Below are 16,109 nucleotides of genomic sequence, written 5' to 3'. Positions count from 1 at the left end.
AGGGACAGATAATGGCCTGGGGCACTGGGTGGGCCAAACTCAGAGGGTGCTTGGTTGTTCCCAAGGCTGGTGGGCGGGACGAGGCAGGCCAATGGCCAAGTGGGAGGGAGGCGAGTAGCCATGCGCCCTCTGCCCTTCCCCAGGGGTGGGTTGCCTGCTTTATTGCTCAGAATGGCAGAAGTTTCTGCTCTGCGTGTGTAAAGGTGCTGTGTTGGCAAAAAATAGTGTAAAATATTGCTTGATTTTTGTGTAAAAGATGATCCTTGCACTGAAATCACTAAGCTTTTATCTTGTTAAGCAGCCTATATCTGCTGAGGTGGCTCTTTGGGTATTTGGCCCTTTGCATCACACGAGGTTCTTATTTTGTGATCCCCTGGGGCTGGGCTTCTGCCTGGTGTGCTGGATGCAAGGTTTTGTGTCAGCGCTGAATCACTGATGGGCGTGGCTTGGGGCTCAGAAGCACCTCCATCCCCGGCCAGCACTCAGCTGGAGCCCCTTGGGTCATGCTGCTATTACTTCTATTCCCTTTCTCACCTTGTTCCTGGGATGTGAATTTAAAATTTACGTCAATTTTATGGATGAATTTGGAAGCCTGGCTTTGCCAGCCAGCACCAGCCACCACCTCTACTTCCATTCTTTTTTACCTCTAACTGCCTTTATTGGGAATTCATGTAGAAACTGACTTCATGGCTCTGCAGTGAAGAGAGGGCTTCTGGCTGCTCCTCTGGGAGGGAAGGCTTCTAATCTCGGCACCGAGTTGAAGGGCTAGCAGAAGGTGTCTACCTGCTCTGTGGAAAGAAGTGGGAAATGTGATCTATTTACAGATGTGGGCTCGGGATGCAAAAGAATGGGGGAAAATTGAGGTTCCAAGGAATGGCTTTGTTACCAACACACAGGCTGTGACTTTGGTCATGAACTTATCTTCAAATTCCTTAGATCACAAACATGAAGCCAGAGATTATGAAAACCATGGGTCAACCCGACCTTCTCATTTAAAAACAAGGAGCATCTGGGGCGCCTGGGTGGCTTAGTCGGTTAAGCGTCCGACTTTCGCTTAGGTCATGATCTCGCGGTTTGTGGGTTCGAGCCCCGCGTCGGGCTCTGTGCTGACTGCCAGCTCAGAACCTGGAGCCTGTTTCAGTCTGTGACACCCTCTCTCTCTGACCCTCCCCTGCTCACGCTGTCTCTCTCTCTCTCTCTCTCCTAGAAATAAATAAAAATATTAAAAAAAACAAAAACAAAAACAAAAAAACCAAGGAGCATCTGGCAAGGACACCTGCCACACACAGGTGCCACAGGATGCTTGGGGAGGTTCCCTGCCCCCCAGCAGTGCTTCCCAAATCTGCTTTGGTATTGGTACTTCTGGACAAGAGTCTGTCCGGACCTCTGCTCTAATACTTTCTTTTAAATTTTGGGCGATTTCCATTCAGATCCACCTTAAAGTTCCTTCCAGCTTTAATGTTCTGATTCTTACCACCTCTTCCTCAGATAATAACCAGTTCCCACCCCCAGGGATACAAAAGCATTTCTCTGAAAAAAGCCCTGAAGTGGGTTGTAGAGACTGTTTATCAGGCTTCCTGGTGTGAAGGGACAGTGAAGCTGTTGAACTGGACATCTTTCTGGGGGTTCCCTGTTGCTTACAGTCACGGGCATCTATGCTTAAATGCCTAGTTGATGGTAATGGTACTTTAGACACGTGTTGGCAGTTGAGGGTCTTTGGGCTGAGATGGGGGTTCTTTCTGGGGACCCCAGAGCTTGTTTGTCAGGCCCTGTCTATGGCAGGAAACTTCTTCCTCAGTTGGGCTGTGTAGAGAAGGTGCAAAAGACAAGTGCTTATAGGGCAACATGGTGGTTACAATGAGCTTCTCCTTCCCTTCAGTAAGGAGACACACTGAGGGTGGCTGATGTTTGCTCTGGGTTTCTTCAGCTCAGTGGAGAAAATTATACTCCAGGTGGATAGAAGAGGATCTGCTGTAAAGGATTCTGTGGGTTCCAGGTATCAGAATCTGAGTGACATCTTCCCAATGGGTGGCTGAAGCACTAATTTTGGGGGGGGGTGGTTACTTTCTAGGGCAGTTTCAGGTGTGCTGCAGCAAAATTGAGCAGGAAGTACAGAAATTTCCTATATGCCCTTTGCTCCCACACATGCACAGCCTTCCCCACCAGAGTGGTTCACTTATTACAACTGATGAACCTATGTTGACACATGATCCCACAGAACTCAAAGTTTACATTAGGCTTCACTCTTGGTGGTACACATCCGATGGGTTTGGACAAATGTATGATGAACCAAGTATCCACCATTACTATATCCTACAGACACCATTTCTAATATCACTATTCAAATACCTTTCAGAAACCCCTTTGGTTATTTCTTAAAGAACAGGCAGCTTCCCTGTCCTTTGTCTTATCTTTAGAGAAACTAAATTTCCATAAATTCAACTCCTCTACCCCATCAGATCTCCTGCCTGGCTGGGCTCACAAGGCCAGATGGCTGGGGTGACATATCCGTGATTTGCTGCTCTGTTGCCACTTTACTCCCCATAGTCCACTACCTGCCATGCTCTGGTGTAGTCACCCCACAGGAAGCAAAAGATAACTTTGAAAAGATGTACAACATTCAAAGTATCCAGCTATTGGGGCACCTGTGTGGCTCAGTCAGTTGAGCATTCAACCCTTGATCTTAGTTGGGTCATGATCTCACAATTGTGAGATTGAGCCCCGTGTTGGGCTCCATGCTGGGTGTGGAGCCTATTGAGATTCTCTCTCCTTTCCCTCTCCCTCATGCACTTTCTCTCTCTTTCAAAAAAAAAAAAAAGTATCCAACTCTTATTGTCTTGGCCAACATATATGAAAGCTTTTCATAAATATAGACACAAAATGTCTTTTTTTAGTCGATTGTACTAGGGATTTTAATGACACTGAACTTTTGTTTGAATACATGGGCTGCAGGCTAGAAGCAGGAAACCATTTCATTAGTACTAGATGATTCAAACTTTGTTTACTCTACAAAATATATCTTTACACTAAACCCATTGGGGGTACATAGTTACAAATAACCATAAACAAACAGACAACTGTCAAAGCAGAGCCCATCAGAGATGCCTGTCACTCCTGCCTCATATTGTGTTTCTGGTATGTGCTTTTCCCAGGTACTGACAGGGGCATCCTATGCAACATGTCCCTGTTAGGAATGAACTTTCTTAGCTTTTGTTTGGCTGCAGAGTGAGGCAAGAATATTAAGAATCCTTACCAACTAGTGGGTTTCTTCCCTCACTTCTCCTGTCCCCACCCCGAGAGGCAAGCTCTTTCATTTCTTTCTCTAACTTTATCTTAGTAGCTTTTTTCCTCAATCTCCTACAGACGAGGAATATAAATTCCAGACATGTATTCAGTTTAACAAAATCCTGTCACGATAAAATAGTTTGGCTGTCCTTGGGGTTTGTTATAATGGAATTTTACTTGTATTGAGCCAGCTGGGGAGAAAAATAAAAGTGTTAGAAGGAGAAATGGAATATGGCAGCCAGGGGGAAAGCAGATGGCTCTCTCTCCCTCTTCCATTTGGAAAATGCATCACTCATTTCTATTCCTTTCTTTTGGGTCTCAGGATTACTTTCATTTTTGAGGTTTTTAGATATCTTTTTTCTTAAAATTCCAGACATATGGAAATAAAGGAGTTAATTATCTCTTGTAGTTTTAAAAACTAATACAGATAATCCAGAAGCTTGCTTTGGGAGTAAGAGCTTCCCTATATCTGTGAAAGAGAATGTATCTTTTAGAATACAGAGAAAACAGGGACTAGCATGTTGCTGGTGGCTTGAGTGGGGCAGAGATGTCTGCAAGACGCCAAGAGCTCGCTGACGCTGCTATGCTCATGTCTTTATTTTAGAGTTTGGGTCAGGGGACGGTAGTTTGGTTCCAATGCTCACTCCACTGCAGAAAGTGGACAAAAGTCAATAAAATGTTAGCATCTTGCAAAATAGGCTGGGACCTTGATCCATTCCCATAAGAGCTTATTCAAGAGAGAGGGGCAGGAAATCACTGTCCTCTGAAAAATGTGTGTGGAAATGATGCTCAGAGCAAAGGTACTGATTCTAGCAAAATGAGGAGCCTGAGGGAACAGGGAGGAAATGACAGTCTTGATTTGAGGAGGAATTAATGAGGTGATTCCTCAAGGACTGGCCTCATGGCCAGGCAGCTCAGCTGTGGGGTGACTTCTTCCCTTGGGGGTAACGTGGAGTCTGTAGGTGACAGAAAAGGTAGCAATGGACCCAGACTGAACAGGGGACTGGGCTGCTCTTGTGGGGTTTCTAGAACATATTAGGGGAGGAAGATGTCTATTCTGCCTGTTTCCCCCTTGTCCCTACACTTCCCAAAAGTGACTGGGTCGGAGGGAGGGATAGGGATGACATGTAAGGCCATTGGGTATCATCAAAGAGTCTTAGATCAGAACGAGCCTTAATTCACTCACCTCTTCCCTCTATAGACGAGGAAACAATGATCTCTAGTCCAGAGTAGCTAAGCAAAATATCTGTCCCTCAGCTCCCACTTTGAATTCCCAATGTAGTGATCCCTTGAAAAATAATATTAGACTGTTGCTATTTTTTTGAACTGTGGGACTAAGCGAGATGACATCATACAAGTAGCAAAAGACAAATGGCAGAATACCTGAACAGTGGGGAATCCTGACAAACTTGGTGATGTCCATTCTTTGGCTCATGTCCTGGGATGTCCCCCTCCAGCCCAAGGTGGCACATGCTTTTCCCTTTGGTATGGGCTCCGTTTTGCTTGGGCCTAGGGCTTTGGTGCATAGCCTTGGGTGCCCGGTTTTCAGCTTCTTCTCCTCTATCTCAGTCTTCAGTTTCTTGTTTTCCTGCTGCAAATGGACCATTACATTGTGGAGGTGGCTGGGGAAGGAGAGGAAAGGACAGAGGATGTTCAGTCTGCTGCAACTCCTGGGTTTCCCATCAGGAAGGACAGATAAACATGCCCCCGGAAGGAGGGTCAGGGACATCCAGGTCCTTTCAGAGCCAGGGCTCTCATGTTCCATAGAAATGAGGGCCTATGTGTGCCCTCTGGAAGAAGCTCAGGCCTGGGGTTGGGGGGGACCCAGAACCAGTACACCTGAGCCATTGTGTCATGTCAGCTCAGGGCCTGTTTTCATATCTGTCAGATGGGGACAGTTGAACCTGATCTGCCCTCTGTTCTTCATAGAAAGATCCAGTTTGACAAATGTTAGAAATTTGATTTGAAAAGCCAGAGGCTGTTATGAACAATCACATGTGCTTGGGCTGTCTGGCTGGCCATGCCTGGGAAACACTCTCATCCAGGTCTGATGCCAAGGCCCAGGTTCTTTTGCCTCCCTTTGCTGGAAGGTTGAGAGGACAGGGGATCCCAGCTCTGATGAGAGCTTGGACAAGTAACTTATCCCCATTTTACAGATGAGGAAACGGTGGTGGCAATGTAGGTGAGGTGGAAGAACCTAGCATATCTCCTGTTGCTCAATAAATGGTCATATTTCTCCAAACCAATGCTGAGGGCAGTGGGTGACAGTGGGCTCTGGGACTAGACTTCCTGAGTTGGAATTCTGGCTCTGCCATTTACTACTTGTGAGTTATTTAGCCTCTGGCTTCCTCTCTTTCTTCATCCATGATGGTTTTTTATGGTTTTATGATTTTAATGGTACTGAACTCATGAGTTCTTATAAGAGTAAATAAATTAATACATATAAATCACTCAGAACAGTGCCTTACACAGGGAACTGATAGACAGTATTTGCATTATTATTATTATTATTATTAAAAGATGGTTTTTCTTCAAATAGGTTCACTTAAGAATGAGATCTTTGTGAAAGAGAACTTCCTGGAACTTGGCACAATATAAGAAAAAGGCTGAAATGCTTTTTTCTGTTACCTTCAGATTCTTACAATTTTTCTTTCAGTTAATCCCTTTTAGAAAATGCTTTTGTCCTAGTGAAAAATTTCATGGTCTTTTCTAGAAGAAATCAAAGAATTCATTCTCAACTTCTCTGGGCCTGTGCTTTGCCCTCTTGCTCTCTATAAACCTGGCTGGTGTTCAAGACACCTATTTCCTTGAAGTCTTACATGTCATTGCCACACTCCATATGCCACTGGACCTGGAGGTGGGGTCCTCACAACGCCTTCATTCCCTGGCTCTCTGCCACTCTCTCTGGTCCACTTTTGTCAGCATTCCCAAGTGCCTTCAACATCCTGTACTTTCTGTCTAAGTCCTGGCCTCTCAGTTACTTGACTTATGTATTCCATTGATCTTATCTTGACCTTAAACTTAGCCACCCTCCTAAGGTCGCAGCTCAGAACAGAGCTTTCCAACTGGGGCTGAGATACGGCCACCCTCAGCTCTTGGGGCAGCCACTGGTTGGTCAGCTTTGTCATAAATAACCTGTCCCAAATCCTTCCACTGTGCCAAACAAGTGTGGTTATTTCCTAAGTGTTTCTTGACAAAGGGTTGGAAGCATTGTCCTGGAGCTTATTATCTGTTACCTGTACCATCTCCAAATTTTTGGCTTTAGACGTCTATACATTCACCTCTGTTCCCAAACTTCCAACACTCCTCCCACATGTCACTCTGTTGACCTAGCTCTGACCAGGAGGGTGAAATAAGGCCACAGGGGAGATTGGAGCAGCAAGTAGAAGGAGCCTTGGTCCCCAAATGCCCATGGGGGACAGAGGAACCCCACCAACCTGGACTGTTCACTTCCTAGGGATGTTCCTTCCATGTTCTATATCCCTTCATTCAGAGGTCTCTTTGTTATAGTAGCTTAGTCTCTACCCTAACTAGCAGTGTCTACCTTTCAGTTCCTGTTTCCTTCTGTGACCTCTGAGAATCACAGAAGGTAACAGTGGGATAGAGACCATTAACTTCTTCCTGTATTGTTGGTGAGGGAACAAAGGCCCAAAGAGGTAGTAATGTGCCCAAGGTCACATAAATGCAGATTCACTACTCAGAATCTTTGCAAAGTCCCAACTCTTTCCTGACGTCAGATGTAGGTACCTAATGGTAAAACCAGCCCTGGCTCATGCCTGACGCTTCTCCTTGGGGCCCAAGCAGCAGCTCGAGTGGTATGGGATGACTTACTCCTTTTCTCCAGTCAGCTTGGCAATATATTTGACCTGTTCACGAAGCCTGTTTCCTAGTTTCTCGTTGGCGATCCTGTAATAAAATCCAAAAGAGAAACAGTTCCCAGACTTACGTGAGGAAGGGCATGAACTGGCTGGATGGAATGTTGGTGTCTTCAGCAAGGTGTCTGCTGAGCCCTAGACCCTGTTCATCACCCGGTCCCCAGAGCTAAAGCCTCCTTAGCACCTGGCAGTTAAGGGGACTCTCCATTCTGAAACTCCTATGCAAGATCACCACAGTCTCAGGTGATTCAAGGGATTCAGGGATTGAAGCTAGATTCCAGGTTAGGAAGAGGAAATATGACCCATAGCAAAGCATCTCTTTTATCTTGGAGCTGCTTGGTTTCTAAGTCAGCAGGTCTTCCTGATTCTGCCTGAAGAATTGAGGTCCCTCCATCTTATACCCAGCCCTTGAATGTGAACTGATACTGGATCCATGTCCCTATGGGCAGTGTGTGTGTGTGTGTGTGTGTGTGTGTGTGTGTGTCTATTCTATGGCACATGTGTAGTTTCTCAGCTCAGCCCAGGCCTTGGAACCCTGCCTTACTTTTTCTTCCTTACTTACTTCTGCTCTTTTGCCCACTGCTCCATGTTGGACATAATCTGATCATTCTCTTGGCGCAGCCTACAGGTAGTATCTTTAGGTGCAGGCCGCTGGGACACATGACAGGGCTTTGGTACAAGAAGAAAAGTAAATGGTTAGGGGTGGGAGCATAGGCCTGTCACCTCCATACTTCTAAATCAGGCCTTATCTCTCTTCCTGGAAGAAGAAACATTGATTCTGCCATCCAACCGCTAGGCCAAAGCTGAGACTGCCACAGCAGGACCTCTGCCTCCAGCAGTGCAGGCACACGAAGGTGACATCTGTGTCAGGGCATGTGTACACTTACAATAATGATTTTCTGGCAAAGGCATTAAAACAGCTTGTTCTAAAAAAGCAATACATTAAGCCATTTTTTTTAACAGATGGAAAAAAATATCTTGAGGAATGGATGCCCTTTTTCTGATGCAAGCTAAGGCCTGTGGCTACCCTGAGATATCCTGTGGCCTCCTACCATGAACTTCACTGTTCAGGGACCAGGGCATAGGGCATGCCCAAAGATCTTTTAGCAGATTCTAATATAGGGTAAGTGAGAGTGTCAGGATGGGCTCTGGAGGGGAACTGCTCCGTGGGTTATCTAAGTCAGGGGCAGCTGGTATACCTGACAGGGCAATGGCACTCTCTTCTCTGGAATGGGCCTTTGTTCTGCTCAATATTTCTGTACAAAGGCACAGGAAGACAGTTGGGTCAAGACAACTGCTATGGGCCTTAGAACACTGAGACCCTGCTTTATACTGATTAGAGTGCGGGCTGGGGTGTCCTTTCCTCGCTCTTAGGTGCCCCCATCCCCACCAAGGGCTGTTTGGCATCCTGGTGGTCGTGGATGTGTTGGGAGGGTCTGGTAGGAAGTGGTCAGAAGCTGAGGAGTGCCCACCTCCTTCTCATCTGCCAGGAGGTTCTCTTTCAGGGCGGCCATTTCCTCCTGGAAGGCTCTGAGCTGCTCCTCTTTAGCTGCCAGCATCTTGAGGTCGCTCTGGTGCTGCTTCTGCCACTGCAGCACCTGGTTGCTCATCTCCTCCAGCTTCTTGTCAAAGGCGTGCACCTACTCAGGGGTGCAAAGTGAGAAGGGAGACCTTGGCTTGCGGCCCTGACCCCAGAGCACCCGTGACAAGGCCTAAGGGCGCTTTCTCAGCTTCGGGAGACTCCTCAGGGAGCAGTTTACTTGCAGTACCAGCAGAGGGAGGCCCTGCTCTGATGGTTGCCTTCTCTGCCCAAGGCTTGCAGAGCCAGGCAAGTGGAGGGAACCGATTAGCCAAAGGCAATGGCTCAGTGCTAGAGTTCTGGGGGCGAGAGGAGACCTTGGGGGCCTGGAACAAGAAGGCAGCCTGAGCTCCTGACTGCTCCTCACCTCTAGCTCGCTCTGCTCATGGAAGCCCTGCAGTTTTCTTAATTCCATGTTGAGCTTTTTCATCCTTTCCTCATAAGCAATGATTTCATCTTCCAGCTGAACTTTCCTCTCTTGGGCCTGTGCCAAGCTTCGGTGCAGGCTCTTGGTCTCCGAGGTCGCATGATTGAGCTTCCGCAAAGACAAAGGAGATGAGAGTGGCTGTCAGAGCCATTTAGCCCTTTCTGTTGAGTACTGAATGGAGAAGGGTTCCAGACCCTCCTTATCCTCTCTGTTCAGGGTGCCAGAGACACCTGGTCACTTGCCTAGCATCCCAGAGAGGGGTGGGTGGTGACAGTGGTTGGTTTTCTACATCCTCCCTCTCTTCCCCTGTTTCCTCTTTTTCCAGTTCTATGAACTGATCAGCTAAGCGTGATTGGCACTTTGTGCGGCACAAATTACCCAGATAACCTAGGTTTTGTGAAAATCTTGCCCCCTCAGTAAGAGCAAGCAGGCCTTCTCTGGAAGGACATCCAGCTCATGCAAGGATTTCCAGATGGTCCTGGTGGCAGCCAGTCACACAGGGGATCAACTCCTGCATCTCTCACACTATTCAGATGTTTCTTTGCCCAAAACAGTCCTGGAGATGAGAGGGTGTGACTTACCTTCTCCAGAGCTTGTGTCAGGTCATCTTGGCAGGCAGCTGACTTTCTGGACAATTCGTCATAGGCTTCTTTACTGACCATGGTCTGAAGATATTGCTTCTCTTTCTGTACAGTCTTGTCCAGTTGGAACTGCAGACTCTCTAAGGCCTCCTTCTGAAGGACTAGCTTTAGGGAGGGGAAATATTGCCATTAAGATTCATGCCTGTAGAGCTGGGCTCTCTTCTCTCTGCACTAATCTGCAAAGCAGTCTGTGATGAGGCCCATACCCTCCCCTCACTGTTATAAAAGGAACAGCGGCCTTTCCAGGCTCTTCTTCACCCCTCTCCTGACACTTTCCCTTCTAAGTTAGCAGGTCCCCCACATGCAAAGGGTACTGGCATTTCTGGACCATGATGTATCAAGCACATGAATAGTTCCTTTCACAGACTCTGTAACCTGGAATTCAATTCTAGGTTAAGATACATGATACAACATTTCATTTGTACATTTTATGCCTTCCTTAGTTCCTGACATAATCCACTAGACTTGATGCACCACGAAAGAGGGACTGTGTGTGCTTCCTTCACTGTTTTATCCCCACTGCCTATTGTAGCTCAGGGCATGGCACATAATATGTGCTCAGTAAATCCTAAATAATTTTTTTTTGATTGAATGAAATATAATGTGTGGCGATGTTTGGAATTATAGATCCAGTGAACATATAGTTCTGGTAGAAGTGTGTTTAAAAACTGAAGTCCTTGTCTTAAACTTAGTATTCATGCTGTAGTTAAAAGGAATTAAGATCTGGAGTTAGAGGTCCTGGTTCTGTCATTTACTTAATCTCTCTTAGCCTCAATTTCCTCTTCTGCAAACGAGGATACCTTTTTTTTTTGGTGAATAAAATATTAAAAAAAATAATTTATTGTCAAATTGGTTTCCATACAATACCCAGTGCTGATCCCAACAAGTGCCCTCCTCAATGCCCACCACCCACTTTCCCCTCTCCTCCACCCCTCATCAACCCTCAGTTCTCATTCTTAAGCCAGGATACTTTCAGTGGTTTCATAGAATTTTGGTGATGATAAGATGAGATTATGCAGGTATATGTAGGTAAAAAGGGCTTATTAGTGAGGTATAAATTACTATGTAGCTGTGAGTATGATCATGAATATGCTAGGTAACTAGCCATTTTATTAAATACTTCTAAGTACAGGGCAGAGATCTACTTCCAAGTCTGGAAGCAGGAGAGAGACCTTAGAAATTCATATGCCCAACTTCTGTTCTTTGATATTTTATCTGTTCTTTAGTATTTCAGTTACACCCACATCCTCTATATGGCCATATACACAGAAAAACACTCTGCTGGGTTTTCTTCAGTAGCTGCTCAGGACTTGAAGTTTATTATTGTCTCAGATGGAATTTTGAGTATCTTCAACTCTAGGAATTAGATGAGAAGTGTTAGACTGTACTTCTGATCCTATATTTACATGTTCTAGGAGTGAAAACATTGCTAAAGATAGAATAATTTGGTCTTCTCGTAAAATAAGTGCATCTTTTTTGGGGACTTCTGAAAACATGGAGTCATCTGGGTCTCCCCAGTATACCAGGGGAATCACTGAAGAAAGTGCAATTCATTGTAAGTTTTTGATAAATGGTGGCCAAGTCAAGAAGTGTAACCACAGAGGTGAGATATTAAAAAGAAGGGTGGTCACGCCAGTCAGAGTGGCTAAAATGAGCAAATCAGAGAACTCTAGATGCTGGCGAGGATGTGGAGAAACGGGCACCCTCCTACACTGTTGGTGGGAATGTAAACTGGTACAGCCCCTCTGGAAAACAGTGTGGAGGTTCCTCAGGAAACTAACAATAGAACTCCCTTATGACCCAGCAATAGCACTGCTAGGAATTTACCCAAGGGATACAGAAATGCTGAGGCATAGGAGCACATGTACCCCAATGTTCATAGCAGCACTCTCCACAATAGCTAAAACATGGAAAGAGCCTAAGTGTCCATCAACAGATGAATGGATCAAGAAGATGTGGTTTATCTATACCATGGAATACTACATGGCAATGAGAAACAATGAAATCTGGCCATGTGTAGCAACATGGATGGACCTTGAGGGTGTTATGCTGAGCGAAATAAGTCAGGCAGAGAAGGACAAATATCATATGTTTGCACGTATAGGAGGATTAGGAGGAACTTGACGGAGGAACAAGGGGGAGAAGAAGGGGGGAAATGGTGGGGGAAAGGGAGAGAGGCAAACCATGAGAGACTCTTGAATGCTGAGAAAAACTGAGGACTGATGGATGTGGGGGGGAGGGGGGGATGGGCATGGAGGAGGGCACTTTGGGGATGAGCACTGAGTGTTATGTAGAAACTAATTTGACAATAAACTATTTGTAAAAATAAATAAATAAATAAATAAAAGGAATAAAATAAAATAAAATAAGATAAATTATTTTGAATGAAAAAAAAAATAAAAAAAATAAAAAGAAGGGTGGGACAAAAATCACAATGAGGCTAGAAGCTAAAACAGAAGCCTAATTAAATTAATTAATTTTGTGTTATTTATTTATATGTAAACATATATATTACTTATTACTTATTTATTTATTGCTTTATTTACTTTTTAAAATTTTACCAGCAAAAGATGAGTTTATTTGGGAATGAAAGAGAATTGCAATCTAGGACAAACAAGCTGTGTCAAAACCATAGGCAAGTCTGGGGAACAAAGAAGAGGTATGCTTATTAAAGGAGAAAGGGGTAAGTTGGGAGGGCTGTTATGAACTAAAAGTCCACTGGAGTTTGGAGGCTTTATTTTAAATTTCTCTAATATCAACGGTTTAGCTTGGAGAAAGATACTGAAAACCTATATGTAGTTATACATAAATTATAGAATGAAGGAGTTTTAATAAGAGTTATCATAAAGATATACTCTTTTCCTTGTCAAAGGCAATAGGCCTAGGTGGTTTTACAGGTGAGTTCCACTAGGTCATCCTTGATTCCTCTCTTCTCACATTTAGTCCATTGTTAGTCTGGTTAATTTTGCTGCTAAAACACATCATGAATTTGCTAAATTGTGTCTTCATTGATGACACTTTAGCTTGAATGGCAATAGCCTCCTAACTGGATTCCTTCCTTCCTTCCTTACTCCTCCTCCTCTCTGCAATCCATTTCCACACATTAGTCAGAGTTATGTTTTGAAAACTTAGATCAAATCACCTCTCTTGCCCCTCTGAAGAAATGTCATCAATGTCCTTTCATTGCTCTAATAATAAAATCCCAAATTGCTTAACAGAAGCCATAATGTCCACCCCTCACTATCTTTCTACTTTTATCCTATACTAACATTCTTCTTGATTACTACACTCCAGTCATACTGCCTTTATTTTACTTCCTAGAATATTCCAAGTATTATATTAAAAGAGAAATACTTGGGGCACCTGGGTGGCTTAGTCGGTTAAGCGTCCGACTTTCGCTTAGGTCATGATCTCACGGTTCGTAGGTTCGAGCCCCATGTCAGACTCTGTGCTAACTGCCAGCTCAGAGCCTGGAGCCTGTTTCAGAGTCTGTGACTCCCTCTCTCTCTGACCCTCCCCTGCTCACGCTGTCTCTCTCTCTCTCTCTCTCCTAGAAATAAATAAAACATTAAAAAAAAAAAAAAGAGTAATACTTGACACATAGTTAGGACTCGTACTAGGAATGTAAAGATGGGCCAAAATTAGGATCAATTAATTAATTTCATTCACCACATTACAAAGAACATCATACTGAAACAGATGGATTCCATTAATGTTCAAAGCAAAAGGATCCTGCTGTTGAACACCAAACTACAGGTAATGTCTAATGCAATAATAAAATAAAATAAAATAAAATAAGAATAAATATTACAGAGGTTTAGAAAATTGTTGTTGCTTGTAAATGAAATAACCATCCACCTAAAAAATCCATGAGAAACAACTGAAAAATTGTTACTGCTTAGCAGTGAGTTCAATAAGATGTCCAAATATATAATAAATATATAAAATAAATTTGTTTTCTTATTAACAGTAATTAATTATAAAATATGGTGGAAAAATGTCCTAGAATCAAAGAGATGAAGAAGAATCTCAGGATCTATTACTTTCAAATGAGAAACTTTAAAATTAAGACATGGATGCTGGTGAAAGAAAATGCATTTTAGAATGTGAAACTAAGCCTCTTTCTAATGACAGTTTCAGTTTATAATACATATACTATATGTGGGTATGCTTTTAAAAAGTTGAACACGCTTATATACCAAAAAAAACCCTTCTAGCCTCCTGGTTTTTATCAAAGGAATTCTGAAATTAATGCTTTTATTTCTAATGGCTATCTTTCTTTTGGCAAAAGTGATAATAGGCCCATATTAAATACTTAGGTAACACCCCTTATATTCAGGGAGGTTCCTTAGCAATCTCAGTAGCTCAGAGCTCAACTCTGGACCACAGCAAAGGAGAGATTTATATATCTGGAGGGCAAAACTCCAGAAATGTCAGCCTCTGTGCTGTCTAATATGGTAGCCATAGACACATGAGGCTAGTTAAATTTAAATAAAACTAAAATTAGTTAATATTAAAATTAAAAATTCAGTTCCTGGGGTGTCTGGGTGGCTCAGTTGGTTGAAGATCTGACTTCAGCTCAGGTCATGATCTCGAAGTTCATGGGTTTGAGTCCTGTGTTGGGCTCTGTGCTGACAGCTTGGAGCCTGAAACCTGCTTTGGATTCTGTGCCTCCATCTCTCTCTGCCCTCCCCCACTCATGGTCTGTCTCTCTCTCAAAAATAAATAAACATTAAAAAATAATAAAAAATTCAGTTCCTCAGTCATGCTAAGCCATATTCCAAGCACTCAACAGCCACATGTGCTAGTAGATATAGTATACAAGAGAGCTCTAATATAGAATGTTTCCATCATCACAGAAAGTTCTATTAGGCAGTGCTATTCTTTTTTTTAAATATATTTTTTATTGTTTATTTATTTTTGAGAGAGAGAGACTGAGTGCAAGTGGGGGAGGGCAGAGAGAAAGGGAGACACAGAATCCAATAGGCTCCAGGCTGTGAGCTGTCAGCACAGAGACTGATGTGGGGCTCAAACCCACGAATGGTGAGATCATGACCTGAGCTGAAGTCGGATGCTTAACTGACTGAGCCAGCCAGGTGCCCCTGGGCAGTGCTATTCTTATACTTCGCATAAGTCCATAGCATTTTAAGATTAACATTTTTTTTATCTTAAGTTATAAAGGAATGAGGGCTGCTTGATCTTTCATTAGCAACCCAAGAGACGACCCATCAAGATGCTATATTTGTGTCTTGCAGAAAGATGAAATATATTCATTTGGGGGAAAGTATCGACATTCATGATGAAGGGGTAAGAGGTTAGGTGTGGGAGCTAGATGATCCAGGTTCAAATACTGGTCCATCTCATCAGTTGGTAACCAGTTACTTTGAGCCTCAGCCTTTCTTTTCTTGGTAAAATGAGGATCATAGAAATCTATATGTTGTTGGGAGTAAAGCAGATGGAAGGTACACGAAGGACTTAAGTAGACCGTCAATAAATGATGACTGACGTCAAGCACAGTACCTTGCATATGTTAGATACCATTTACTTTTTTCTGTCCTCTTCATTTGTGTGACGATAAAGAAATGTCTCCCTTTCCATCCACTTTTTGTGCTTTGGCACTATTTCCCCTAGCAAAGCGCGCCAAGCCATGGAGTCACCCACCTCCGGTCTGAAATGCTGTAGTGGGATACTTGCTATCAAAGCCCTGGTAGTTTGGGAGTGCCAGCAGATATTAAATAAGACCTTCCACATGTGGAAGGAACATTTCTTTGGTGGAGCAAATGAGTGTGGCAGGGTTACCACTTCAAGGAGAGAAGTGGAGCTACAGGAACCACTGGAAGATGCGCGTGGGCTGGGAGGTTGGCTGCCTTTCCGTGGTGGAGGAGAGATAGGTGCGATTTCCGGTCAAGGGTCACAGCATTTAAGTTTCTTACTCCCTCGGGGTTTCTGTCAACTCACCTCATTATTTAGGTCTTGGATCACTTGCTGGGAGGCGCTTTGTTTGCTGAGAGAGGAATCCAGTTGTGTGGAATATTGCAATAACTGTGCTTTGAGATTCTCATTTTCCTCCTCCAATATTCTCAGACTTTCCTTTGTCTGCTCCCCCATTAGAGAACAAAGCCCAGAAAAGAGGTGTTACCTAAGATTCCTTTAGAAGCCTGCTGCCCCTTCCCAGCCTTCTGCACCCTACCTTCTCTCTCTTCATCACCTGCCTTTCTCTCCTTCCCCTCCCCCTTCTCTCCTGAGGTCTGAGTCCCCATGGCCTCTGTATCCTGCCAGGCTCACTGGGGCTCAAGTCTTGC

At 44.0% G+C, this 16,109-nt stretch overlaps 1 protein-coding gene across 2 annotated transcripts in view; it reads right to left on the bottom strand.

The window, feature by feature from the left end:
* Window positions 1–633: 633 nt before the first annotated feature.
* PMFBP1 (polyamine modulated factor 1 binding protein 1) overlaps window positions 634–16,109 on the bottom strand; it is a 49,600-nt gene continuing 34,124 nt past the window's right edge. For both annotated transcript variants that reach the window (XM_039221512.1, XM_039221522.1), the window contains exons 14-21: window positions 15,766–15,903; window positions 9,748–9,912; window positions 9,107–9,274; window positions 8,633–8,800; window positions 7,723–7,829; window positions 7,117–7,191; window positions 4,669–4,907; window positions 634–788 (exon numbers count right to left, since the gene is read on the bottom strand). In XM_039221512.1, the coding sequence (XP_039077443.1) occupies window positions 766–788; window positions 4,669–4,907; window positions 7,117–7,191; window positions 7,723–7,829; window positions 8,633–8,800; window positions 9,107–9,274; window positions 9,748–9,912; window positions 15,766–15,903 (1,083 nt within the window). In that variant the 3' untranslated portion in view covers window positions 634–765. The remainder of the gene's footprint in view (window positions 789–4,668; window positions 4,908–7,116; window positions 7,192–7,722; window positions 7,830–8,632; window positions 8,801–9,106; window positions 9,275–9,747; window positions 9,913–15,765; window positions 15,904–16,109) is intronic.

Source organism: Hyaena hyaena, unplaced genomic scaffold, assembly GCF_003009895.1.
Source record: "Hyaena hyaena isolate Hyena2069 unplaced genomic scaffold, ASM300989v1 scaffold_18, whole genome shotgun sequence".
NCBI classification, from domain to species: Eukaryota; Metazoa; Chordata; class Mammalia; order Carnivora; family Hyaenidae; genus Hyaena; species Hyaena hyaena.
This window is presented reverse-complemented; position numbering and strand designations above follow the sequence as displayed.